Source organism: Drosophila gunungcola, unplaced genomic scaffold, assembly GCF_025200985.1.
Source record: "Drosophila gunungcola strain Sukarami unplaced genomic scaffold, Dgunungcola_SK_2 000070F, whole genome shotgun sequence".
NCBI classification, from domain to species: Eukaryota; Metazoa; Arthropoda; class Insecta; order Diptera; family Drosophilidae; genus Drosophila; species Drosophila gunungcola.
In genome coordinates, this window is record NW_026453233.1 from 18,749 (window position 1) to 45,710 (window position 26,962).

At 37.2% G+C, this 26,962-nt stretch overlaps 4 protein-coding genes across 10 annotated transcripts; 2 read left to right on the forward strand and 2 right to left on the reverse strand.

Annotated features, from left to right (window-relative positions):
- Positions 1–8,003: 8,003 nt before the first annotated feature.
- LOC128264401 (protein yippee-like) lies at positions 8,004–19,889 on the reverse strand. Of its 4 annotated transcripts, none has more exons than XR_008268735.1 (3): positions 19,666–19,889; positions 15,000–15,342; positions 8,004–8,620 (listed from the first exon to the last, which is right to left on the reverse strand). XR_008268735.1 is itself a non-coding variant. In XM_052999845.1 (3 exons), the coding sequence occupies exon 3, from the start codon at positions 13,936–13,938 to the stop codon at positions 13,594–13,596; it is 345 nt and encodes a 114-aa protein (XP_052855805.1). In that variant the 5' UTR covers positions 13,939–14,055; positions 15,000–15,342; positions 19,666–19,879; the 3' UTR covers positions 11,501–13,593. The 4 variants fall into 4 exon arrangements, 3 of the variants coding, with proteins under 3 accessions (XP_052855805.1, XP_052855806.1, XP_052855807.1); XM_052999845.1 differs by lacking the exon at positions 8,004–8,620 and adding an exon at positions 11,501–14,055 and having other exon boundaries at positions 19,666–19,879; XM_052999846.1 differs by lacking the exons at positions 8,004–8,620; positions 19,666–19,889 and adding exons at positions 11,501–14,055; positions 17,555–17,732.
- On the forward strand, positions 10,275–11,121 carry LOC128264400 (cytochrome c oxidase subunit 4 isoform 1, mitochondrial). 3 transcript variants are annotated; one of them, XM_052999842.1, is made up of 2 exons: positions 10,275–10,410; positions 10,471–11,121. In XM_052999842.1, the coding sequence occupies exon 2, from the start codon at positions 10,487–10,489 to the stop codon at positions 11,054–11,056; it is 570 nt and encodes a 189-aa protein (XP_052855802.1). In that variant the 5' UTR covers positions 10,275–10,410; positions 10,471–10,486; the 3' UTR covers positions 11,057–11,121. The 3 variants fall into 3 exon arrangements, with proteins under 3 accessions (XP_052855802.1, XP_052855803.1, XP_052855804.1); XM_052999843.1 differs by having other exon boundaries at positions 10,301–10,406; XM_052999844.1 differs by having other exon boundaries at positions 10,302–10,410; positions 10,457–11,121.
- Positions 19,890–20,447: 558 nt separating the features above from the next.
- On the forward strand, positions 20,448–22,901 carry LOC128264422 (ATP synthase subunit delta, mitochondrial). 2 transcript variants are annotated; one of them, XM_052999867.1, is made up of 4 exons: positions 20,448–20,559; positions 20,768–20,972; positions 21,041–21,252; positions 22,671–22,901. In XM_052999867.1, exons 2-4 carry the CDS (start codon positions 20,774–20,776, stop codon positions 22,731–22,733), a joined length of 474 nt encoding a protein of 157 aa, XP_052855827.1. In that variant the 5' UTR covers positions 20,448–20,559; positions 20,768–20,773; the 3' UTR covers positions 22,734–22,901. The 2 variants fall into 2 exon arrangements, with proteins under 2 accessions (XP_052855827.1, XP_052855828.1); XM_052999868.1 differs by having other exon boundaries at positions 20,461–20,559; positions 20,773–20,972.
- Positions 22,902–23,982: 1,081 nt separating this feature from the next.
- On the reverse strand, positions 23,983–26,160 carry LOC128264421 (skin secretory protein xP2). Its single transcript, XM_052999866.1, has 2 exons — positions 26,052–26,160; positions 23,983–25,372 (listed from the first exon to the last, which is right to left on the reverse strand). The coding sequence occupies exons 1-2, from the start codon at positions 26,055–26,057 to the stop codon at positions 24,140–24,142; spliced, it is 1,239 nt and encodes a 412-aa protein (XP_052855826.1). The 5' UTR covers positions 26,058–26,160; the 3' UTR covers positions 23,983–24,139.
- Positions 26,161–26,962: the final 802 nt, after the last annotated feature.

A 26,962-nucleotide genomic window follows, 5' to 3' on the forward strand; every position in this document is an offset into this window, starting at 1 on the left:
GTAGGCCAAAATGGGGATTGCCTTTGTTTGTTTTCCTTTTGTTTTTTCCCCAGTTTTTTTCTTTATTTTTTCGGTCTTCGCAGAGTCTGAATTTTTGACAAGTTAATTAGGTTGTTTGTCGGTTGCTCCTCCATTTTACCCGCTTCTCCTTAGCATTCCTCTATTTTTCGCCTTGTGTGCGAGGTATATTTTAATGTACTTGTGATAAAGTCCTTTTAATTGCTGGCAGACAACACCTTATTTCAGCTCAGCCCCGGCTTACCTTCGCTCATCTCTGGCAGGACTTGAATGTCCTTTTGGTCAGCACACACACACACACACACACACACACACACACACACACACACACACACGAATACACACTCTCAAATAAGCATCCACACACTCACATATATGTACAGCCAGCAGGCAAGCAGTCAAGTTGTCAAAGTGGCAAAATAATTAAGCATACGCCATGTGGCCCATGCCTGAAGCCCAGCAAAAGAGAAATAGTGTGCAAAAAGGAAAATGAGCAGTCTCTGGCAGTGTGTGGTAAAAATACAAAGATAACTAGAAGTGGGAATTTTTCCAAAGGAAAATTGTTAGGCTACCAAAGGCCCACACTAAAAAAAATAAATGTTGCTGAAATTATGAGCAATAATTGAAATAAAAACATAAACTTAAACGACATAGCCTATTTATCTTTTATTTATTTAGATTAAGGAATGAAAAATCTGATTAATCTTTAATAATGCAACATATTAAATATATATTATTATATTTGTAATATAAATACCTTATTTTTCATTTAAATTGTTTACGTTTGGTAGTTTTGTTCAAATATTAAAGTATTAACATTTTCTCTTCAAAAATTCTAAGCAAATGGAAATGCTTGCATAGAATTTATGTCATTAAAGTTTGCCATACTAAATGAACCGCAACACTTTCGATTCTCATATTCAAAATTAAATTTCCGCCATTGTGAGACAACGTTCGTTTCAGGACACTCTCTGCCTGGATATCCATCCATCGTTTTTGTCCCCTGCTCCGCTTTTAATTCTCCCCCAGCAGTGTCCATGTGGCATATTCCGGAATCTCCGACCCCCAAAAAAAAAGGCAACAGACTGTCACGCTGTATGAACGACCTCAAACGAGACTTTTGTGGGGTTTTTCTGGGGCGCACTTGATTTCTTTTTAATTTTCGAGCATCTTTTTGGCGATATCCGCCCCCGACGAGCTTCTTTTTTTGCTTGTTTCAAAACCAGACAACATTTGCATAACGCTTTGATAATTAAATGTAATTGCTACACAGCCGGCAGGCTGAGATCCAAGTATCTGATTCACTTGCGGTTTATTTTCTGAGGGGAATTAATGTCGGGTACTTAAAGCGATGCCATGTTGATTTGTCAACTTCCTTATCTTCTCCCCATTTCCTATTCTTGTCATCCCCCCACAGCATTAGTCCCATTTTTATTATGACATACTATGTTTCTGCTACGAATTTCAAGAATTCTTGAACAAACGACATAGCCAAATTTATGAAATAATATTAGCAGAGATACCGGACGTGTAAAATTAAGGTACAACTTAATTCAAAAGTCTGGCACCTCTGATAGTATTATTATTTTAGCTGGTTATTAGTATTTTACCACCGCCAAAAAAACAGGAACACCAATTAACAACGAACCTGAAGATAAAAGCAATAAATTTCTATTTAAAGAAAGAAGAATTATATTTCAATTGTTAACTTTTGCGTCTGGCGTTGCCATCTTATTTATAACAAGTTAACATAGATGCGCCTCACCATATCACACATTAGGTTTGAATTCATAGCCAACTTTCGTGTGTAAGCGAATACATGAAATGGTGTTTATGCACACATGTATTTCGCCATTTCATTAAATGTTTGCATAAAATGGATATCGCATAAACACAGTAACAAATAATAACTTCTCATGCTCACTTGCTAACTGCGGTTTGAAGAGCCCCCACCACTTGCAACTCTAAACTAATCCGAAGCCCCTAACATAAACCATGCTTATAATTTTTATTTTATAATGCTGCCCATGCTGCGTATACGCAATGGCATTTCAATTAAAATGTTTTTACTTGGTGAAAAGTTGCTCTTAAGGGCCGGCTAGCAGTTAATCCATTTTAATATCCGCAATCCGTTCGCTAATTAATCATCTAATACTATGGCTCAACTAGAAGAACAGTTGGCGTCCTGATTTTCAACCCTCTAAGGGGTTTTATCCTTATTATTATCGTTGGGTGCCAATTCTGATTTCCTGATTTTTTTTTTACTTAAACAATTAAGCTTTGCAGTAAACTCGAAAAATATTTTATACACTAAGTTAACTGGTTAACATTTTCCCTGACCACTTGCCATTTCTCCCTGGCTAACAAACAAAATCCGTTCCAGTTCGAGTTGAGGGATATAATACATTTTTCATAAAGCAAATTCAAAGCGGAAAAGAGTTGTAGTCGAAATGAGGGCAGGTGGGAAAAGCGAGGGGAAAATCAGGAGGGGAATATGTAGAGAAAAGTGATGCTGCGACAGCCAAAGGCAAACCGAGTTCTCGTCAGCGCTTTTCCAACTTTTCGCCAGGGAACAAACACACACAAAAAGAGCGAAAGAGTAAGTCAGAGAAAAGAGTGGGAAATCGGGGAAAAGGGCAAATGGGAAAAGGGAAATGGAAAAGGGGGAAATCGACGTGCAGGGGGGTAACTTTGCCAATTTTTACGCCTTTACCAATGTAAATGACAGATTTTTATGCACGTTTTATGCTCTCGATGCGTACACGATTTCATTTTTAACACTTTTCGCATCACTGCTTTCTCCATTCTCCCCTTTTTCACCACTTTCCCCGCTTTCCCAATATAATAACAGAAAGAAATCACCGAGAAAATTGAACCAGAAATTATATTTCGATCATATTGATTACTGTCACACGGGAAAATCTTCGGGGAGCTTTAAATTGATTTCCATGTATCCAATGAAAATGGCAAAAATGTGTACTCAATATTGAACTATTACCCATCAAATATATAAATTTTCGATGAATCAAATATTTTAGTTTAAGTTTGACAAAAAAATAAATTTCTAAAGATGTAAGGTAAATTTGTCTGTTTAGTAAAATGGTTTTATCCAGTTTGACATCACAGTAAATTGAAAATTTCAGATTTAAATGCAGATTGATTGGGAAACTTATAAAGTGTTTAATATATTGTAGTTAAGCATTTCATCATGCAAAAATATTTATATATTAATATTGTCAAACTAGTAAATATATTTCCAAAATCGAAAACATATATTTAGTAATGAATTTATTTTCCTTCAATATTACTATGGTAAATCAGCGTTGCTTTTATTGCCCATGAAGTATTACTAAATAAAAGCGGTATTCATCTTAAATCAAGCAATTGATTCTTTAAAAATGTTACCCTTCCTAAAGAAATGTGAAAAATGGGGTTTTGGTGTTAAGGAAACCACCCGAGGAGGATGAGAGAAAACCTCCATGCTTTCCATTAAAGCAGAGGCACCAACGAAAAATAAAATAAAAAGAAAAAAAAAAAAAACGAACAAGGCAAGTAATAATAATACAAGAAAGTTCCATTTGCCCCTGTCATCATCACTTTTGTGGCAGCCTCAGTAGCACCTGGTTGCCACCCCCAAACCTGTGTCCCCTGACCCCATCACACCCCCTTTTTTTAAAGGTTGTACGTGTGCATGTTTGGGTGTTTGAATTTGGGGCTCAACTTCAAGTGTTCGCCAGTGAATTGAACTCGAATTCGATGTCTTTATTCGCGGAACCCCAGTCACATGGCAAATATCAGTGCTTTTCCACCTTTCCACGAAAATTATTTAAAATACAACAGCATCCGCAGGGGGGGTTAAAAGAGGAATGGGCTTTAAGCCAACATATTGGTGATTTGTTGACCCATAATAAATCAAGGGCATAAACGGCTTATGGCCGAACACGACGAATGCACTTAGAAAATATATCTTAGCTAGTTGAAAATCGAAATCAAAGCAGGTAAGTCAAGGTATATACTTAATTTTAACACATTAATAATTTAGTTTAAATGCTAACTTTCTTATAAAAAAAAAAACATTTAAATATAGTAATTTAAACCGATTGATAAATTTTAAAATCTAAGCTCAATATTATATTCAGCTTTTAACTATTTCTTAACTATTAAGTAAAATATTAATAAAAATAATACAAGCTTACCCATTTTTGTGTTGAACGAATGTGTGCTTTTGGTATTTATTTTACCTGGAATTAAAAATTGTTATTTTTATTTCAAGTTTATAGGAATATATGTATGTGGAATCTGTATAAAAAATTATGCTGTAAGTGTCAAAAGAGTAAAGATTATGTTTTGTCTGCAGATGAACTTATTTTTCGCCCCCCTTATTTTAAGTATAAATTAATGGAAACCCCGAAAAGAAAAAAATAAAAAATTAAGGTTGTATTAATAAGATTAAAAGGGGAAAATTATGGCCATCTTCATGGGCTGTGTAACAAGGAGAAATCTACAATCCATTATACCCAAAAATACCGGGTATTAAAACGGCACCGGACAAGCGTTGAAAATGAACTATGAACAATTTATGTGATTGTTTTGGCCGTCACTCCCTCTATAAATCCCATATATACGCGATGGCCAAATAATGCGCCGTAAGGCACGGAAGTTTACGCTCAATTTAGTTGGCAACAACTATGGGAATATTTATACATAAATATATATCGTTGCTATATGCACATTTATATTGGCTTTCAGTTGCTGCAGTCAAGCAAATGAAATTCAAATACAACAAAAATCTTTATTTAGTTTCGAATTGCGTGTGAAGAGGGAGCGAGAGGGAGCGAGAGGAAGCGAGAGGTGTGCATATCCATCACTCGTTCAATATTTGCGTTGAACATTTCGAATTCAAAATACCCCAAAAAAAACAATTATGCAAAAAGATGCATATTAAAAAGGGAAATTATTGTGAAATGAAAAATTGAATAAAACTCCTACATTAAGAGCAAAAAAATAAGTTGAAATATGCGTGAAAAATTTAAATCAAACATTTAAAATGCTTCTTGACGAAGTAGTGAAAATGTTTTGAGTTGTTTGAAAAGTTAGAAAGCTGAAGGGATGAAAAATTTAGAGGTAAGTTATGGAACAATCAATAACAATATTTATAATAAATAAATAAATTGTTGAGTTCTTGCAACATTTATAAAAATAAAAATCATATTTTATAAAAGCTAAAGTGAAGAAAAATTCAATAGCAAAGAAAATTATTTATGTATTTAAAGAAGTAATAAAAAACAATTTTGAAAACAGAATTAAATAACATTTTTCTTGCAAGCGTAATAATAAAAAGAAAAGCTGAAGTAATAAATATATAAATAAATCCGTTGTGATAAAAAATATTACAAAAAGTTGAAACTAAAAGAATGCAAATTTGTACATTATTATGGATCGATTTCTTATAGAAACTGAACTTAAGAAAAAGTTAATGAAGCAGTAAGAAACCATTTTTAAAATAATAAGTAATAAAAATAATAACATGAAAAGCTTATATATGTACCACTTATATAGATAAACAAATCCGTTGTGATTGCCTTACATTTGGTATTTCTTGTTTAGAGTTCCTGCGGCTCTGAAAATTATTAAGTTACTTACAAGTTTCATTGCTTATACAATTTCAGTGGCGGCCATAAGAAGTAACGTAAACGACAGATTTAATTTAGTTTTTAGCACCCACGCATATAAATATAAAGCATTTTTACGATGCATGGTATAATGCGGCAAGCGATTTGGCTTACTCATCCTCGGGGAAATCCGATGCTCCCACCATGTTTTGCAATCCGTTTCCGTTCCCTTCCCGTTTCATTTCCTTTCTGGTTCCGTTCCTTTCCATTTCATTTCACTTCGTTTCGGACAAGACAAATTGCTTACACCCCGAATCATTTCACATCCTAGCCGTTGATGGATTTGTCACTTTTATGACGCATGGAAGGGGGGAAAATTCTGGGGGACTTTTCGGGCATATTGCCAGCATACGTCGCAATGCGCTTTTTCCCACACACACACTCTCTCATGTATTTGCACTTACGTAAATGTCGCCAAGGGCGAGAAGAATTTCTCAGACTTTCCGGTGCGGCGGCCCTTAGGCTAAAAATGCACTTTCAATCCGACAACGTAATGAGATCGAAGAGCGTTTGCCTTCCGTAACAATTTGTATGACGTAAGAATAAAGAAGATTTTTAAAAAAGGGAAACAGTTCATCAAATACTACAAGAAACTAGAAACAAATATATATAAATTAAAACATAAACACAGCATACAAATGGAAGTTAAGAAAACTTTTGTTTGCACATTTAAAAGTGTATAAAATTTCAAAATTAAAATACTGATACTCCTTAAAAACCTATTAAACAATCAAACATAAAATTAGAAAGAGGAAAGTAAATGACCATATCATTTCAGTGTTTAAGACCACTTTAATTTCAAAATTAAAATACTGGCACTCCGCAAAAGCCTTTTAAACAATTAAACAATTGTTATATATGCTTCCATTTGCGAAAGTAAAGACCGAGCCCGATCCGTCGCAGTCGTTTCGGAGTGAAATATGTTCCAGTTCAGTAAGCTGTTGGTCGGATGCAAGTGCCGTCGCCTCTTAAAACTCAATTCAGAGCCCTCGCCCCGTCGATTTTCGACCGCCAAGCCACGAATCGCTGAGGAATGCGAGAAGTGCCAGTGCCAGCGGAAACAAATGGGCCAGAGAGTCAGTTCACAAAGCCGGAGGGGGGCCAAAAAGCGCATCGGTAGTGGTCTGGGGGGTGTTAAGCCCCCTCCCCTTCAAAAAAGGGGGTTTTTCGGGCATATCAACGATGATTGAGCCACTGTGGGCTCTCCTTTCAGCGTGTGTGTTGTGTTGTGTGTTGTGTGCTGAAGAGCCCGTTGAATGATGGGACAGTGCATATGACAGAAGCGACTGACTGACTGCCACCCATGGCAACCGAAAAAGGGGGTTTGGAGAACTGGAAGTGGAACTGGAAGGGGAACTGGAGGGGGCAATCCCTGTCAACTAACTGCACCGAAACTGAACGCTCGCCGAGCACTGACGCGCCCCTTAGACTTCTGAAGTGATGACAGGACAAGGTCCCAGCTAACTTCTGACTTTCAGTCCAACCAGCCAAACAGCCAACCCACTCTTCGACTTACTTTCCCAATACACACTGCAAGAAATCGGAATAAAATCAAGAAATAATGGTAAAATGCAGATAACATTTACAACTGCGGTCATAATAACACAAGTGGGACAATACCTTTAAGGCATAGAGAAACTTTGTTGTAATTTATCTTAATGTTTAATAACCAAACATGTTTGTTGTAATTTGTTGTAATTTATCCTAATGTTTAATAACCAATGAAGAAAATTATATTTGAAAAACGTTTGATAAATTTCAAATTTTATATGAATATTGAAGGGATTTCACAAAAATGGCATAGCCTACTTTTAGGCACCACTAAACAAAGCACTTTAAGGTCTTTTGATGTGTTTACATTATTTTTCAAATATAAAATGTTAAAAAAATCTCTCGACTGTTTTGGGTACAGCCAAATAGTTGCACACCGAGATTTATAAGACCTAAATATAGTCCCACCAACATATTTTTTCAACGACCTGTGATCTATTGATAGGAATTTCTCTCGTTATTAATTCGTAATTTAACTTTAAAGCTTTCTAAAAAATAAACAAATTAAATTAAATTTAATTATTTCATTATTTTATGGCAAAGTTTTGAGGTGCGTTTAAAAGTGATTGCAAGTCTGCAGTGGGTTATAAAATATTCATTCAAAAGATCGAACTTTCTAATTAAATTATACGAGTTAAATTCAATTAAATTTGTTTAATTGACTCTCATGTAATATTAGCATAGCTTGTAGGCGCATTTTAAAGTGATTGCAAATCTAGCGAAATATTTGGGGTTATAAAAATATATAATTTTACTTGCCTTTTGCAGTGCAATTCCCGCTCTACTATTCCTTCTAGCTAACCATTCACTCTGTTAGTCAGTCAGCCGGTTTATGTGTGTTGCGTTGACATGGTGGTGGAAAAAATGATTGGCCTGCTGCTGGAGGTCTGCTGCACTCCACGGATCAAATGTGTGTGTATCTGGGTCTGTGCCTCCGTGGATCTGGGCATTTAAGCCTTTTATTGTGTCGCTTTCAATATTAATTAAATGCTTACAAACCCAAAAAAACAAAAAAGAAAAAAAGGGGGACACGCCAAACGAAGCAAACGAGACCAGGAAATGTTTTTCTCTCTCTGAATTTTCCAGCCTCCATCCTGGTGGTGAATTTTCCTGCAGTTCTTCCCCCCTCATTCCCCATTGGGAGTTCACTTTTTGCGGACTTGGCCAGTGCGATTCCTTGTTGTTGCATCATTCATTAGTTGTTGTCTGGCCGAAAAAGTTCTTGGAAACCAACTCCGGTCTGCAGTTTTGTTAACCCCTTTCTTTTTTTTTCCCCCTCCCATGAGGTCATGTAAATCAGTGGAGGGGGTGCATCATCATCAGTAGTAATAACTGTGGGCCATTGTTACTCTGTGCTCTATGTTTAAATTATTATGCGGCTATAAAAGAGTAAACAAGGTATTAGCTTTATCAATAGGTTTACATGTTTTTATGGACCAAATTCAGATGAACAGTAAAGTAAACAAAAGCTGTGACCACACTGCGTATGAGCAATTCGCATTCAAGTCTTCTATATTGATCATACGCAGTGGTGACTTTGTTAAAGTCTATTATGCACAAGTTAAATGCTTTAAATATTTTATAATATTTAATTTAATTTTAAGGTAAAAAATGAATAGAGAATAAAAAGAGTTACTGCAATTAGCAAGGCCGACAATTTTTTCATTTAATTTTTTGTTTATTTTAATAACAACACTTCGTATGAGGAACGTCTTTTATATTAGTCATACGCAGTGGTGACATTGTTAAAGTCTGTTATGCTTTATATGTTTTATCAAGAAAAAAATGAAAACAGACTTTTTTCATTTAATTTTTTGTTTATTTTAATATATAGCAAAGGAGTTTAAATAAAATCTGAAGACGTTTTAAATTTACTAAAACCTTTTTCTATTTATTAATATTATTTTTTTTTTACCTAACTTTTCGTTTTATTTTGAATACTACGTAATTACTTAAAGTAGTCAACTGATTTACCCATTCTGGTATAATATCCAATTTCAATTTCACTTTAGGTCCTACAATCAAGCCATCAAAATTTCATACTTTCAACCACTCAAACGAAAAAATGGAAAATAATGAAAGTGCTGACAGCAGCACAAATGGTTCACGAAAATATCAAACACAAGAGCCCTTCGCTCAACCTCAAGGAAGGCGGAAACAAAAGGGCTTTCCCTTCAACACCTCCAGTGAAATTTTTGTGTGGGCGAATTTGGGTGCCCAAAAAAAAAAAAAAGACAAGACAATGGACCCCTTGCTCCTTCGCTTTTTTTTTTATTTGGAGTGTGACACATACAGCCATTTCAACTTTACAATCTCTCCGAATTAAATTGACCCACATCAGAATTGGTTGAGGGGAAAAGGAGAAGGAGGGCCCCTCCTGTCTAGGCTGTCCCTCACATGTCAGTATTTTCCCATTTTCCTTTTTCCCTTTCGAGTGGAAATAAAGGAAGCGGAATAAAAGGGATTAGTGGGGCATTTTTTACACCCTCAATGGATCAGATCGATTGCAGTGGGAATGTTCTGACAGTTGCTCATCTGGGCGCTTAAATATAAAAGATAATGGCTCAATAAAAAAAATATAATTTGTTAGCTAATGAAATCGTTTACTTTCCCTTTTCTAATTTTTTGTTTTATAATCATGTTTAGATACATTTTTTGTATCACAAGGAATTTAGAAAATAGTTTAAATTTTGGAAAAACATTTTATTATCTCAAAAATACCTAAATCTAATCTAATCCAATTAAGAATTGTATGATAGTCTTTAAGTTATCAACTTAAATTAAAAATATAAAAAAAAAAAACGATCCCAATTATTTGTTTGAATCCCATTCTTTTAAGAGTTTCGCATTTGTTGGGCAATATTTTAAATCACTTATATAGATTTAACAAAAAATTAAAAGGTTTTTTGAAATCCCCTCTTTCCACCATTTTTTTGTTTTTGGTTTCCAAAAACATAGTAGCATTTTGCAATTGGGCAATTCCGAAATCCAAAAAAAGAAAGTTTAGTAGGCGGCGGCTTTTCAGCTGTCAATTTGTCAGAGTCAAAAGTTGTAATTTGAACGAGAGGCAAGTATAAATTTCATTCGCCTGCGAGACGGGCAAATAGCAGGAGCTCAATTATTATTTCTAGATAAAAAAATAAAAAATTATAAGTATACAAAAAAGTGGGTAAGTAAAACTTAGTAAACTTGAACTTGTACAGTCAACTCAAAAGGTTTGCGCTTGCAGGTACAGTGCCGTCAAAATGTCGGCACTGCGCCTGATTCCCCGCGGAAACGCTGGGGGGAATCTCAGCCAGATGATGGGTCTCAGTCAAATGGGACGTCGACTGGCGAGCGGCGGCGACGGCATTCGCCTGATGGTCGGCGAACGTGAGGTGGTTGGCTACGGCATCAACGGTCGACCCATCTACTTTGACAGCCAGGACTGCCCCTTTCCGGCCATCCGATATCGTGAGGTTACACCCGAGCTGTGCGCCATCCGCGAAAAGGAACTGGGCGACTGGAAGAAGCTGTCGCTGGACGACAAGAAGCGGCTGTATCGTCACAGTTTCTGCCAGACCTTCGTGGAGTTCCAGCACTTTACGCCCGAATGGAAGATCTGCCTGGGCGTGGCTCTGTGGCTCGTGGCCCTTGGACTGAGCATCAGCATGGTCTTGAAGACCAAAATGTACGGCCAACTGCCGGATACATTCGACGAGGATCGGCGGTCGGCCCAATTGCGCCGCATGATCCAGCTGCAGATGAATCCCATCACCGGAATATCATCCAAATGGTGTTACGAGGAAAACAAATGGAAGTCACAGCTACACTGATTTGCCGTCTCACTGTGTACAGAAACGAAGCTAGTAACACACAATTAACACATTATTAACACACAATCAACACACAATCAACACACAACACTTTCAACAGCACAATCGATTGCCAAATCATCGTTTTCACATGCAATGATGGTTCCTTTACAAACACAATTTCAAACACATACCATTGCGGTTTGACATGAAACTTAGTTATCGACGTAACCATTTAAAATGCAGAATTTGAAATTGAATTAAACTTGAAAACACATAGTTGAGAAACATAAGGGTACTCATGGAAATCATATACACAACAAACCATAAACATCGTCCTAGATCACACAACCACAATTGTAATTGCAAAATTGCACAAAATATACAAATGTATTACCTTAAACTAAAGACTTTTTCTTATAACTAAGAGGAACCCAACCATTTACTGTAAAAAACACTGGTTAGTTGAGCTAAAAATGCGCTTTATTGCAATCTTGAATTGAGATTTTAATACATCTTAATCGGCTGCATGCGGCTTCATGTCGCTGACTGTACTTGGATGTGTTTTAATGTTTGTTTCTTTTTTTTTTGGTTTTTTTTTATTTTGTTTTTGTTTTTGTTTTTGTAATGTAAAGGTGGTCTCGTTTTAGTATGTATGTATGTATGCAAGTATGTATAGTGGCATGTATGTATGTAAATACTAACATCAGTTGATTTTTTCGTTTTTGTATGAATTCCGTTTGTTTTTGAAAATTTGTGTTTCGTTCATGGTGCATCACATGCATGGAGTACAGTAGTCAATGCCTAAATGGTCGAACAAAGCTCAAAGCTTTGACAAAACTAGGTTTTAAGTTGGAAAGATAAAGATACATATATATATGTAAGATATATAGATCGAGTTTAAGTACGGCCAATTGCTTAAGATGATGAAAACTAAGGACACAAATAAGTATTCTGCAATTTCAATGTAACTCGTTTTCAAAAAGAATTTGATTTCTTTGTTTTTCGTGTTTTTGTTGTTTTTTTATTGAACTCTGTTGTTGTATTCTTGTTTTCTGGTTGTTTCTCATTTTATTTTAGTTTATTTTAATGCTACCACAAAATATATTCCTCAGATACATTTATATATAACTACTTAGAGAACATCATTTAACTTGAATAGTTCTTGGCAGTTATTTTTTTGCATATACATATTTTCATAATCCGTTTTGCTTTAAAAATATGCTCGCTCGCTCGCAGCTTTTTTATTTTTCCATCGCTTTTTATGTATGCATTTGCATTTGCTTGCATATTTCTCCAGTTTTCCCTCCATATGATTAATGTACGATATTTTGCGACATAAATACGCATTTTTCTCATATACATAAATATACATATATAGATACATATATATTTATATTCTTTCTAAAGTTATGCATGCCATATGCTTGTATTTTATATCATTTCTTTCGTTTCCCATCCCCTTTTTCTCCCCGTGCATCGGTGCATCATTCTGGACGCCACCTGGCGGCGGGAATGCGCACCTTTGCCGCCTTTGTTTTTTTTTTCTTTTTTTGTTCTTTTTGCTTTACACATTGACAAAAATGTAGTTTAAGTTTATCTCGCTTGTGTGTTTTCCTTTGTTTCAAGCTAAATTGCATTAAATAATTAATTTTAATTATTTTGTTAAATATAACTACTACGTTGAAAATGTGTATGTGTGTTGTGTGTTGTGTGATGAGTGTCATCAATTTGATTTCCTGATTTTTGATTTCGCATGCCTTGTGTATGTTTGTTTTTTCAAATGTTTCCTGCTGTTGTTTTTATCATTGGTTACTAAACATTTCTCTTGTTTATTGGCAGTGCAAGTTCTGTTTTGCGTGTGGCTCTCTCACCAGTTTTTTTTGGTTTTGTTTAAAATCAAATCATCGAATTAAGGCTCTGCACAGAAAGTACACATAATCGAATCAACTTGCAACGCAAATGTCAAAAGGAAAACAAAGTGCTTGAAATGGTTAGGTGGTGATGAGTAATGGATACTGGTTAATGGTCATCGAAATCGAAATGAATGTGTGGAAATCCTAGATGGCGGCCAGCGCAGAGATCCTTCCCAATCAAGCCCAATCAAGCTTTCTATATAATGGGTTATTCGTTCGATCGTTTGTGTGTGGATGTGTGTATCTGTGTGTGTGTCTGATTGGTTTGTTTTTTTTTGTTTGTTTCTTCAATAAGATACGACGAGTTATGCACTATATAATAGCATATATATATAGCATATACATATATAGCATATTTATATATATCGATCATCCCTCTTTCCTCGTTCCTCTCTTCGTTCTTTCACACTTTTCCGCAGACTTTAGTAAACACTCTTTGTCTGTCAAATTTACCGCGTGTTATGTTTTGTTTTGTTGTGTGGTGAAAACTCGCTGCTTTCCCCGCCGGCGCCGCTACTGCTGCTGCTGTTGCTGTTTTTCCTGATCCTGTTACGGGTATGTGTGTGTGTCTGTGTGTGTGCTCCTGATTTAGCCGCCCATGATGCAGCCAGCCGTAGAGTCAACGTCGTGGCTTCCGTCCCTTCAGTCCCATCCGTTCTCCTTGATCATGTGCGCCAGCTCGATGATGAACTTGCCCTCCTTGTACTTCTGGCTGGACTCGTAGGCATGCTCGTACTTCCAGCCCAGCGGCGTCTTGCAGCACTCGCAGTAAATGTCCGCCACCGCGTGGAGGCCGGTGAGGAGCACCCGCTCCTCCGTCTGGCCGCAGGCCACGTTCACCACCGAGTTGAACAGATAGGCCGGTCCCTGGCTGCCCTGGAACGACTTCGAGATGAGCTCGTCGTGGGAGGCGAGGTGGGCGCGGCAGTGAACACATGAGTAGGTCCGATTCGTGGACGGTAGGTAGGCCTGAAACGTCTTCACCATCGTGTGGCGTTGATCTCAATCTCGATCTTGATCTCCTCGCTTCCGCCTGTTCTTATATACGAAAAGTTATAGACTTCAAATCTCCTCTGCTTGTCTGTCCTTATAGTGGTCCTCTCTCTGCAATCAGGAATTTACTCATCAATCATTGTTTTTCACTGATAGACACTCCAGCTTCATCAACTCGACTTAATTAAGTGGTTTATAATAGCATCCAAAACAAAAGCTTCAGCACATTAATTTCTCAATGTAATTCTTTGGTGGTTCAAAAAAAAAATATCACAGGGTAGATACGACTAGTTTGTTACTTAATTTTGAATAAAACAATAAAATCCTTGGCAACTGACGTACTACTTGTGTTGTCTTTTCGATTTATATATTGAACAGGTGCTTGTTAAATTACTTTTTTCTGTGGAATCACATACAGTTAACTCTTTTTTAACCATCTTCGTTGCCCTTTAGTTAGAAAAACTACCGAAACTCAAGTAAAGTAAAGTATTAAGACGAATACAAATTTTAATGTTCTGCTTGCCTATATTACAAAATTTGAAGAGGCTTTTTAAAATTTTAAGCAAACTTCCTTAGAACTTTCATATATAAAAATAAATGTGATCCAAAACAATTTCCTAAACATATTGATTTGAATACAAAAAACTAAATTAAAAATAAAAAACATTAAAAAAATAAATTGAACAAATTTGACACTTTTTAAATTTATATTGATGTCAACTCATTTTAATTTAAATTAAAAAAAAAATAAGTTCCTTTTGTTTTTGGTATCAACATAGTTGAGAAAACTACAAAAACTTAAACATAATAAAAGTATTTCTGGTTGCCTGTACTCGAATATTTAAAGAGGTCGAAAAAAAACTCTTATTGAAACTGAAAGTTCAAATTTCCTAAAAACCTGGTCCGCCAAAATAATGCAGTACAAAATTCGAGTTTCATACCATTACTCACATTACTATCCCTTTATTTAAGGAATTCGAATTTCTTGTTTTTTTTTTTAAGAAATTAAATTTTGTAATTATCTTTTCCAGGAAAAAATAAATTTAAGTTCTTACCTTGACCAGGACCACAGCGCAAAATTGTCCCGTCTCCGTCGCTCTGAGGCGTTGTTAACTGTGCTCCTCTGCTTTCTCCACCGCAAAGGGGACGTTTCGGGGGGCGGAGGAGGCGAAGGGGGCGTGGCCAGCGGCAGCAGCAGCAACAGCAGCGGTAAAAACTGCCGCGGCTGCTGTCATTGAACGATTATTGCTGCAATTACACAGTCACTTTTGCCAGGCGCTTCCTCTCTTCTATTCTCTTCAATGATTCTGTTGCGATTCTAAATCCGTATAGCTGATTTCAATTCCGATTCCGATCCGATTCCCGATCCGGCTATATCAGATTTCCAGCCAAAGAAAACTGTAAGTGGACAACAAAAGGCGAAATTAATAATGCATGTGTTTGTCTGTTATGCAAAAAGCACAATTCAAGCCAAGGAAAAACAGAGCAACAGAGAGAGCGAGAGAGAGAGAGAGAGAGAGAGAGAGAGAGGGAGAGAGCTAGTAGATATTGTTGGGGCTTTTCCATTATTGATTTGCAATCTCCTTGCCTGCGGCATTGGTAATTCCAGTGAGCAGCCTACACAGCCACACACATCGAAGCACCGACAACCCATGGATAATTGCCGCCCCCAAGACCAAACAAAGCGCAGCAAAAATATGCTGGCGAAATATAGTCCCAGGTTTACCAGATCAGATATTACCCTGTATAAAGATCCAAACAACTTACGATTCCTTTGTTCTTTGATGTCTAACACTAGAAATAGCAGATGATTTATATACTATTTTTGGTTTTTATTAGAAATATACATATGTTTGTATTATAAGGGCATCCCAAATATATGATTAAAAATAAGAAATACACATAGGTCAAAATTAAGATATCACTGTTAAAATAACTTAAAAACGTTAGAATCAGTCACATAACATTAATTTTTAATATATACATATATGTATATATAAAGATAGAACCCTATCTAGAAATATATAAATTATTATTACATGAGTAAACAAACAGACAAGGCTTTTAATAGCCTTGAATCGTTCCCAAGAAATCAATGTTTGGTATTGACAAAATATTTTTTACAAAAACCATCGTTTATTAAACACAACATACCCTTTGGGTATTAATCCATATAATGGATATCAAAAGTTGCACATGGTTGGCAAAGTCGACCAGAATTCTGCATCTACGAGGCGGATGGGTTTCACAGACCCAAGAAAAAAAAGAGATCTTTTTCGCGGAGAAGTCTCTTCCTATTAGCGCCTACGGGTGCTAAATGATGATGATTAATGGGCAAGTAGCAACGCTTTGCAGTAAACAACGAACCTAGAAGTGAGTGAGTGAGTAACCCCCGATGATTTGGAACCCAGGTAGGGCCCCCATTTAAATGGGACAGATCTCGGGCGCCCCATGAATGGATCCGCATGAATAATGCCAATTGGCATACATATATTATTCATTCCAGATGTGCTGGCGGTTGTTGCTTTGTTCCTTCTAACTCCTGCCAAAGTCGTTAATTGTTATTCACTGACCGCGCCGATGTTTACCCATTGATAAGCGGAATATTGGGGTTTTGGTATGAGGAAGTCGAAGGCAGACGATGACCGATTAAACATATAGATACCTTTACCTGTGTGGAGGGTATTTGTAAGTGGGCGTCACAGTGGAGTACTGAAAATGTGTCTGGCTCTCTATAATTGGTATCTATACGGAAAAGTAGTTTTACCGGAATTGCTGGTAAATTAGATACAATTCCTAGTACTCATTTTATGATTACTTCAGTCATTTCCTTTCCAAAACGTAAACTTATTCTAAAAAAAATTTTAATAACATTTTCTTTACTCTAAAGAAAATATAATAATTTATACCAAAATACAACAAATGAAAATAAAAAATTATTAATTAACAATAAAAGTTGAACAATTGTCTCAAATATTCTCTAGTTTTTTATCCTGTGCTGTATATATATGACAACAGTACAGTAACATTTTAACTTAACAATAACATAACTTCACTACATTTCAATAAATAAAAAAACAAAAGTGGCTTAGAATTATTTTTTTTCCTTTTCCTGTAACTTTGTCCTGTTTTTCTTTACTTGTTTACAAAATTAGTGGTTATTTGCACTGTACAATTAAGCCCTACCCCCTTGCTGCACACTATCCTTTATCCACCGCCTGCCTCCACACACTCCTTTAACCAGCCCCCTCCATCACACACTCCTTTATCTGCGAATGCAAATTGGCTGCCACTGCCGACGTTGGCTGCGACGTCAACTGAGCTGCCTGCGTCGCTGACTCGAACAAAGAAAATGCAAAAGGAGCGAACGAGCAGAACAAAGAGCGGACCGAAGAGGGAGGGGGTTGGGGCGGGAAAGAGGGGAGGAAGAGCGCAAAAGGGAAATGCACTCGAAACGCAGACAACAAAGAACTCCAAATTGCGCCCTTCTTTCAAATTGGTTAATTAATTAGCACTTTCGCCGGGCGCAACTTAATTAATTTAACTTAATCAAAATAACAAGTTCACTGAACCACAAAAAAATATTAAATTCACAAGATATCTCACTCACTTGGCAATTTCTACGGCTCGCTTTTGCAATTATTCTGCCAAACGGATTTCTATTAATTTGTTGTACCTTTATTTTGCTATTCTGTTTATCTCTTTTGCCTTTCTGCTTCGCAACAGAAAGCGGACGAGCGGAGCGAAAAGCAAAGCGCGCAGCGCGAAATGCGGATGGCAAATGACGCTGCTTTTGGTACAAAAAAATACAAACAAAAAATCGGCGCAAGCATCGACGTCGGCTGCTACGCAGCAGGTGGCAGCGAGCTGCGATAAAGGACAAAAATAATAATAGAAAAAACAAATATAAAATAATAAAAAATCATCAAGAAAACAACAATTGGAGCAACGCATAATGCGTGCTCAATGAACAAACAAATTACGTGCAATTTACAGTTGCAATCAAGACGAGAATAACGGGTAGAGGGGGCAGACGGGGAGGGGGACGTGGGCGCAAGGTGAGTGCAGTTGCTGTTAGAAATGCTAACCGTATTCTTGGTTTTGCACTCGGTCTGTCTATCGCCATCTCTTTCCAATCCTGGCTTTAAATGTGGCCAGCAACAACAAAGTGACTTTTGCCATTTTCTTGCAACTAAATGTGCGTGGCACAGTGGTGAACAGCAGACTTAAGCACCAATTAAAAACAACTTGTTTGACTTAAAGTGTAAGGAACCCCCCAAATTGTTAATGCCACTATATTGCAAAAATACAAAATGTACATATATGTAATTAAAATAATAATGAGTTTTGTGTTAACACTTTTGTGGCCGTCACTGTGCGTGGCAAAAGTCGTGGCTAAGACAAAAACAACAACAACAGCAACAAGCGTCAGCCGTGTAACGGTATCATGATTGTGTCAGCGTTGGCAGTGACGCCGACTGCGACGTCGACTGCGGGCGCCTGTGTTTAAAGCAAGAACAAAGCTAATGGTGCCGCGCTTGCAACAGATCTACAAAAACAAACAAAAACATCTGAAAAATCAGCTGTTTCTTTTTTTGTTAGGTTCACAAATACGCATTAATTGCGGCTAGGCAATTATAATTTATAATTTATAATCGCTGAACTTCATTTGCGACCGATTATTGTTTACTGTTTGTTCTTCGTCTGCGGCTTCTTCTTTTTCTTTTACGGTCGTTTTTCTTCGCTGCTTTTTGTTTTTATTTGTTCAGAATGCAGGATATTCGATGGATGTTTGGGGTCTATTAATGGCATGTTACAAACATATCCATGTTTTCGCCCAAAGTTGTTTTTAAAGCTGTTATATCCTCATAAAAACTAAGTTACATTTTTTTATCATACCCATTACTGAAATCTGTACTAATGAATATGAACTAGACACGATTTTATTCAAATCCAAAAACAGGGTATCAACTTTTCGACATTTCCTAACGAAAAAATAGCACGCAACAAAAACAAAGAAGGAGCACAAGATGAAGACCAAGAAGAAGAGGAGCAATGACCGAGCCGAGTTTTTGTTGTTGTTGTGTTTTTTTGCCGCTGCTTACTTCAGTTATTGCCATTTCGCTCGCATTGCCGCTTGGGGTCAATAGCTACGGATCAGTTGTATATATAAACCTATAGACCGATTGCGGTTGCTTTTCTTATCAGAAAATAACAATAAATTTATTGCGTTGCAGAGCGCAAGAAAGAGGGGGACCAATCGCGGGAGAGAGAGTAAGAAGGAGAGGGAGAGAGGTAAACAAAAATACAAATACACATATACACACACTCATGCGCGCTACAGCTACTTGTGTGCAACAAACAAAAAAGCTGAAAATCCTTCTCTGCTTTTTCGCTTCCTCTCCTTTTTCCACAACAAAAACAGCTGTGTGCGTGTGAAGAATGAACTTTAAAACAAGCTTTCGTATTCTTTTCTTTTACTAAAGTTATTCTAACCAAAAGGCGCAATTTGTTTAGACTCCCACACACACATATTGGCAATGTAGAATAAAATAACAAAACAAAATAGAAAATCAGCAGAAAAAATAACAGCCATCTATACACACACAAACACACACACATGGGGAAAAAACTGTTGTTTTTGCAACTGCGTTGGCCTGCAGGTGCGACAGAGAGGGAAAGAGTGGGTGACAGATTTGGGTAAATGTTGCAAACACTTACGTCCTGTGTGTTGTTTGTTTGTTTGTTAGCTTGTTGCCTTTCCCTGTTTCTTGATCTACAGAGACGACGCACACACACACACAGACACAGAGACGGGCAAAAAAATAGTAGCCGAAAATGGCACTCTCTTCTTCTTCACTTGTATAATGCAGCTATCTGCATTGTTTCGTTTCTATTTTCAATTGGAATTTGTTGTTGTGTTGTGCTGGGCTAACGACAGTGTGACCAGTCGGCGTTTGACGAGCCACGATAAAAACAATCGAAATTAGGAGTTTCAAAATTTCGGCGGTAAATCGAAAAAAGTATGTAAGGTCAAATATTAAAAACGTATATATATATATTTAATTTGGTTATATTAATAATATATTATATTCATTTCACAAATCTTTACATTTTCATTCATTAAAAATAGCTTCTGACTCACTTAGGAACATAAAAATCACACTAATACTATTCGTATCGTTATAACTTTAATGTTTATAATTTAAAGCTATTATAATTTCTTGAAAAATTATAATTTAAAACAAATTAAAAAATTTCAGCCCCGCTTTAAGATGAGGAGAGTGCTGCCAGACAGTTAATTTCAGTAGGCCATTTGAGTGACCATGCTGTTAAATATTTAATAATTTATTATATCCATTAAAAATGAAATGTGTTCTAAATTGACTTTTTGTTTAAAATGTTTAAATTACTTGTACATTCATTTAAAAAATATCTACTTAGCTAATTGATAATTTAGTATTTTATAGCAGCATGATTTTGTAAAAAGGCGTTATTATGGGCTAGTCTCTGTATTCGACTGCTGGTCACTCTGGTTGGAACTTTTCGCAAAAACAGCGGCAGTTTAGTTGAAGTTTTCTCGTGTTTTTTGCTATTAAAACGATCTAGAAAAAGGTGAAAATAACACATAAATTGAGGGCTACTTAATGGTCGGCCCTAAGAAGGATTTACAAATAAAATCGATAACATTTGGCTAGAGGAAAAGCAAATACCAGCCGCCGCCGCCTAACCTACAAAGTTACATAATTTGGTTATTTTGTTGTTATGCTGGCCGATCCCGTGGAAACTGAATTAAATTGAGAATTTGATACACTCTTTGCAGTCCAGAATGTCCATCGTGAAGAACGCTCGTTTGCTGGCCGCCCGAGGAGCGCGTTTGGCCCAAAACCGCAGCTATTCGGATGAAATGAAGCTGACCTTCGCCGCCGCCAACAAGACCTTCTACGATGCCGCCGTGGTGCGCCAAATCGATGTGCCCTCCTTCTCCGGATCCTTCGGCATCCTGGCCAAGCACGTGCCCACTTTGGGTGAGTCTTTGATTATATGCGCCTACATCTGATTATATCACCTGGCCATCACCTGTTTTTCGCCACAGCTGTCCTGAAGCCCGGTGTCGTCCAGGTCTTGGAAAACGATGGCAAACTCATCAAGTTCTTCGTGTCCAGCGGCTCCGTCACCGTCAACGATGACTCCTCCGTCCAGGTTCTGGCCGAGGAGGCCCACAACGTCGAGGACATCGATGTCAACGAGGCCCGCCAGCTGCTCGCGAAATACCAGTCACAGCTCAGCTCCGCTGGCGACGATAAGGTGCGCATTTGTTTAGAAAGTTATATAAACTAGCAGCTAGGTGCTCAGCATATTTAGAATCTATAGCTACAGGCATCAGTTGTCCATTTGCCAAGCAGTTTTGAGGCACAATTTGTGATCTAGACACCTTTCCCACAATTTATGTGAAGTGGATTCTTAAAAACATGTCTCTAAAACATCGCCAGGTCCAACATCTGTAACTATTACCATAACTTGTACATCTGGACAACCCTTTAACGCATTCTGCAAAATAGAATCAAGTGAACTTCAGCTCACCTTCGCTGGTGACGATAAAGTGCTTATTTGTTTAGAAAGTTATATAAACTAGATGCTAGCTGCTCAGCATGTCCAGAATCTAAAGCTATAGCCATCACTTCTCCATTTGCCAAGCAGTTTTGAGGCACAATTTGTGATCTAGACACCTTTCAGACGATTTATGTAAGGAAGAAGCTTAACAGGTTATAACTAGAACATCGTCAAGTTATGAATCTGTAACTATAACCATCACTTGTACAATTGCCTAAAAATTCAACCTATTTTATGGCATAATTTGTGAACTGGACATCTTATATAAACTATAAGTTTAGATGAGCCTACCAATTTTGAGGCACACTTTGTGATCTAGATACCTTTCCTTCAGTTTATATAGCGTAGGTTCAAGTGCAAGCAGTTATGTAAAAGAAATATCTATTTAGCTAAAAAATTACACATTCCAAAATCTATAACTGCAACTTAACTGTAAACCAATTTCTTCAGCTTTATGTAAGCTTTATAAGTTCACCATGTTTCTATAACTATACTTTCACTTTAATAATAAGTCAGTAAAAGTTCCTCTTGATAAAAAACTTAAGAACCGTTTCTTAAATTTAAAGCAAAAGAAAATACAATTTCTTTTATAAAAGAACAAACTTTAATTTTACAAGTCAAAGCTTAGAAAGAATATTGTTTATATTTGCCAAAACTATATTTTTAGTTGTCATTAAGGATTTCAATTTTGAAATAATTTAACAATAGTTACAACATCAAGACAAAAAATTCTTATAATTCTAAGTTCTTGATAAAAAAAAATGTCTTTTAAAAAAAACATAATGTTATTATGGACAATAAAGGATTTTCTTAGCTAAAAATAAGTTTAAACGACAGAAAAGTCACAAAATATTTAATTTTGAAAAAGTGTGTAATTAAAAAAAAACACTATTTAGAAATACATGTATTTAAGCGACTATCTTTTAATATAAACGTAATGCTATTATAGATAATACAGGATTTTCTTAGTTAGGAAAGAGTTTAAACAACAGAAATTACTGCAGAATATAGATATTTGCACATTTTTTTCATTAAAGCTGTGTAAAGAATATTGTAATTGGTTACCTTAAATTGATTTCTTAACGAAAACCTTTTTCGCACTTGTTTTACAGGCCAAGGCACAGGCTGCCATCGCCGTGGAGGTTGCCGAAGCGTTAGTAAAGGCTGCCGAATAGACGTAATCACCACACTACCGCCACCAATAATAAACCACAATCGATGCTTTGTGTCTGAAATTAATAAAACATAACGATCCCCTTAAAAAGCCAGAGCGTTATGAAACAATAAAAAAAGCGAATCATAATATCGTATTAATGACCGGTGATCCACCAGCAAACATCAAACGATTTTTGTCCGTATGTTTTCTGTTTCTATTTCGCTGCCAAATTGTGCGTTTATAATTTATAATATTTGTGAAGCGTTGAGGAGAAATGTGTAATATTTCTCACTCTGGGACTGTCGATATGATAATGTCTTGGCAATCTTAAACTCATATTTGAGTTATTTGCATTTCTGGCTGGTGGAATGATCAAAAAGAAAGAGACACGTATAGTTTGGTTTTTTTTCTCTTGCCAACTTATGCAAATTCCACAGTTGATAAGACTTAAAATTTCCTTTATATCTGGTGAGATTATACTTTCGTTTTGCCAATAGTAACATTATTAAATTAGCTAACAAATTAAATTTTATGATTTAGAAAAAAAAAAATCGTTTTTTTTTTCATTCTTCCTTTGTCATCCTCTATAAAATATTTGACTTAGGTATTATTAAGCATTATAAAGCCTAAAACCTTTCATAAAAAATACTTGCGAATTGACTTATATTTAATCAATTAATTTATTATTCTAAATAACAAAAGGGGCAGTTATAAAGCTGGAAATAGAATCGATAGAGCACTTTTAAAAATGATCTCATAAAATATTGATACAAAAAGAAATTGACATTAAAGTTCTATGTTTTTTTTTTAATGTTTGAAAATAAAGCAATGCTGTGAAGGTCAAACTTTGTTGTAGTTTGAAGTTACTTAAATCTGATTCATCTGATTAAATCGAATAATATACATTTTTTTATAACATTTGTGCTGATTTTATTTTGTTTATTGTTTAATTTTTTAAAATTTTGTAGAATTCCTGTATGTTTTTTATCTCTCAAAACTTAAAAAACTTAAAGAAGTGTTTTAAAAACCTGGGAAGTAATGCCCAAAAATCGGATGGTTATACATTGTTAAATGCGTTATCAAAGTCAAAAGAATGACACTCACGGCCTATGTACAATGTTTAATTTTTAGCAACAAATTATTATGTCACCCCTTATTAATATGCGAAAATTGGTCATCAAATTAATTTTTCAAAAATTTTCCAAATCGCCTGGGGATAGATAGTAAAGGTTGTAAACAAAACATTTTTTTAAAATTATAACAAACGATTTAGTTTTTTTTTTCTCTTTTATATTTTCTAACAAAAAAATGTGTGGTAAAAAAAATGTCTTAAATTAAGTTTCATGGCGTTGTTTAGGAATGGTAGTGTGCTGTCGATGTAGTTGGCGCAGGAAGGTCCTCTAAAACAGATGGATGACTGCTGTCCTAGTATCCCGGTGGGCCGTAGGTCTGGGCGGGGGCGTGGCCGATGGGCAGGGACTGCTCCTCGGGTGCGAAAACCGGAGCAGGAGCGGAATGGGGCAGGCTCAGGACGGGCGCCGGTGCTGGGGCGGCATAAATGGGAGCGGGAGCAGGAGCGGGAGCAGGAGCAGGAGCGGAGTACACGGGAGCGGGTGCTGGGGCGGCATAAATGGGAGCGGGAGCAGGAGCAGGAGCGGAGTACACGGGAGCGGGAGCAGCATAAACTGGAGCTGGAGCCGGGGCAGGAGCGGAATAAACTGGAGCAGGGGCCGCAAAAACGGGAGCGGGGGCGGCATAAATGGGAGCGGGAGCTGGAGCAGGAGCGGAGTACACGGGAGCGGGTGCGGGGGCAGCATAAACTGGGGCAGGAGCAGGAGCAGGAGCGGAGTAAACCGGAGCTGGGGCAGCGATCTCCTGGTAAGAAGCCACTGGAGCAGCCACTGGAGCAGCCACTGGACCGGGCAGATCAATGGGGGCATAGGCATTTCCGGCAGACGAAGCCGAATGCTCATGGATCACGCGCACCACCTTGGTGGCTCCGCCCGAGGAGTAGCCACCGCCATAGCCGCCGGCGGAGTAACCACCGCCATAGCCCCCGGCGGAGTAACCACCGCCATAGCCGCCGGAAGAGTAACCACCCTGGCTCTCGTGCACCACCTTGATGACCTGGGTGACGGCGCCACCCGATGAAGAGCCACCAATGAACGCGGGTCCAGGGGCACTCACAATGGGAGCCGATTCCTCCTGCAGGATCTTGATGACCTTCACGGATGAGGGGGCGGGGCCAGAGGGGGGCAGGTAGACGGGGGCGGGACCATGTCCATGTCCGTGTCCATGTCCACTGCTGCCGCCAGAGATGACCTTCACCTTGAAGACCTGGGGAGCAGCTTCGTAGGCATAGCCACCGCCATAACCACCGGAGGAGTAGCCACCGCCATAACCACCGGAGGAGGAGGAGCCCTGCTGGTGGATAACCTTGACCACCTGCACTGGGCCACTGGAGCCATGACCGCCGTGATAGCCACCACCGCCGCCGCCTCCATGGCCACCTCCTCCTCCATTGCCGCCCAGGCTAATACCAGCCTTCAGGCTAGCTCCACCGCCACCGCCGCCACCACCACCACCGCCTCCTCCTCCAAGGAGTCCCAGGAAGCCGGCGTTGGCCACAGCGAACAGAGCACACATGCAAACGAAGACCTGCAAATACAAAAAGGTAATAATAATATTAATAAAACAATGTAAAATATCGAAAAAGGTATAAGCATAAGCATAAGTATTACAGTTCTTAATAATATAATTTAATATTATATATTTTAATAATGTAGTTTAATTTATATACCGAAAAGTCTAAAACTCTAAGGCCACAGGCAAAGGGTCAGCTATGCACTGATAAAAAAAAGATTAAAGAGTAAGACTATTGAATTTAAAACTTTATGCTTCGCATTTTAATTAAATATTAAATCATAATATTAAATACAGAGCATATGAAATTGCATGATTTAATATTAAAATAGTTTAACTAATGTCCAATATTTAGTGTTTAGTTTAGTTCCTATTTGATTTGATATATTATGATATTATTTAAGGAACTTGTTGTTTTTGTCACAAAAAAAAACAATTTTTTTTTATAAAAACAGGAAGCCAAAAAAAACAAATTTATAATTTTGTCACAAAAAAAAATTTCACTTTTAACATTTTGTTTTTAAAAAAAGGAAATATAGTATCACTTTTTTAAGACAAAACAAAAACAAAATTCCAGAACGAGTTTTAAACATTATCACAAGCTTTGATATTTCCTTTAGCGTTTTTTTTGCACTTCTTTTTAGTTTTGTTTAGTTTTAGTTTTTTTATGCACAGGATATTTTGGGCAGCTCACCTTCATGCTGACTACAAATCCACTTGATCCGATGATACCAATTCCAAAAAAAAACGCCTTGACTTGCCGATGAGCAGCGACTGATGTCCGATCGATCGGAGCCCTAGTCTTTTATACGATGCAAGCCATCATTGGCGAACAAAAGACGTTTCATTAACATTTCCAAACCACCCATCTTCATCGTCATCTCATCATCATCATCATCATCATCATGATGACGGGCTTTCGTTTTCATTTTCACCCAATGCTGGGCGCACCCAACGAAGTTCTTCTATTGCCATTTCGGTTTGGGTTTCGGAATCGGAATTTCGGAATATTATTTATTTTGATTTCTTTTCCAGTTACCATCCGGTTTTTAGTTTCGTCAAGTCTTCGGCTGCTGCATTTCCGAAATTCCGAACAGAGATGGGGCTCCCACAATTAGCATGAAAATGAGACGCGCTCTGGTAGTGATAAGCCAAATGCGGCTTTCATATTTATACCCCTCACTTTTAGAGTAAAAGGGTATATTGGTTTGTTGAAAAGCAAGTAACAGGTAGAAGAAAGAAATTCCAATCCTAAAAAGTATTTACATTCTTGATCAACTCCGTCCTTCTGTCCGTATAAAACTCTATAAACCATAAACTATAAAAACCAGAGATTTGGGATTTAAGAAGCAAATTCTAGTTATGCCTATGCAGCGCAAGTTCATTTTGAAATGTGGCCACGCCTACTTTTACACCCACAAATCGCAGTCTGTCATGTCACTCTGACTTATGGTATAGGCCAGTTATAAAGCTGCATGTGCTTATTTGGTGAAAAATCGAACCAGTATTTTAGAAGTTATAAGCAAAAATATTACTTTTTGGATATTTTATTTTAAAATGTTTAAGCTGCGTAAAGGGTATCAAATAGAGGATTCTTTGTGTTTT

Coding starts and splice junctions, on each gene's coding strand:
- LOC128264400 (XM_052999842.1), top strand. CDS start 10,487: ATGTCGGCACTGCGCCTGATTCCCCGCGGAAACGCTGGGGGGAATCTC.
- LOC128264401 (XM_052999845.1), bottom strand. CDS start 13,938: ATGGTGAAGACGTTTCAGGCCTACCTACCGTCCACGAATCGGACCTAC.
- LOC128264422 (XM_052999867.1), top strand. CDS start 20,774: ATGTCCATCGTGAAGAACGCTCGTTTGCTGGCCGCCCGAGGAGCGCGT. Junction 20,973..21,040: donor CAAGCACGTGCCCACTTTGG/GTGAGTCTTTGA, acceptor TTTTCGCCACAG/CTGTCCTGAAGCCCGGTGTC. Junction 21,253..22,670: donor GCTCCGCTGGCGACGATAAG/GTGCGCATTTGT, acceptor CTTGTTTTACAG/GCCAAGGCACAGGCTGCCAT.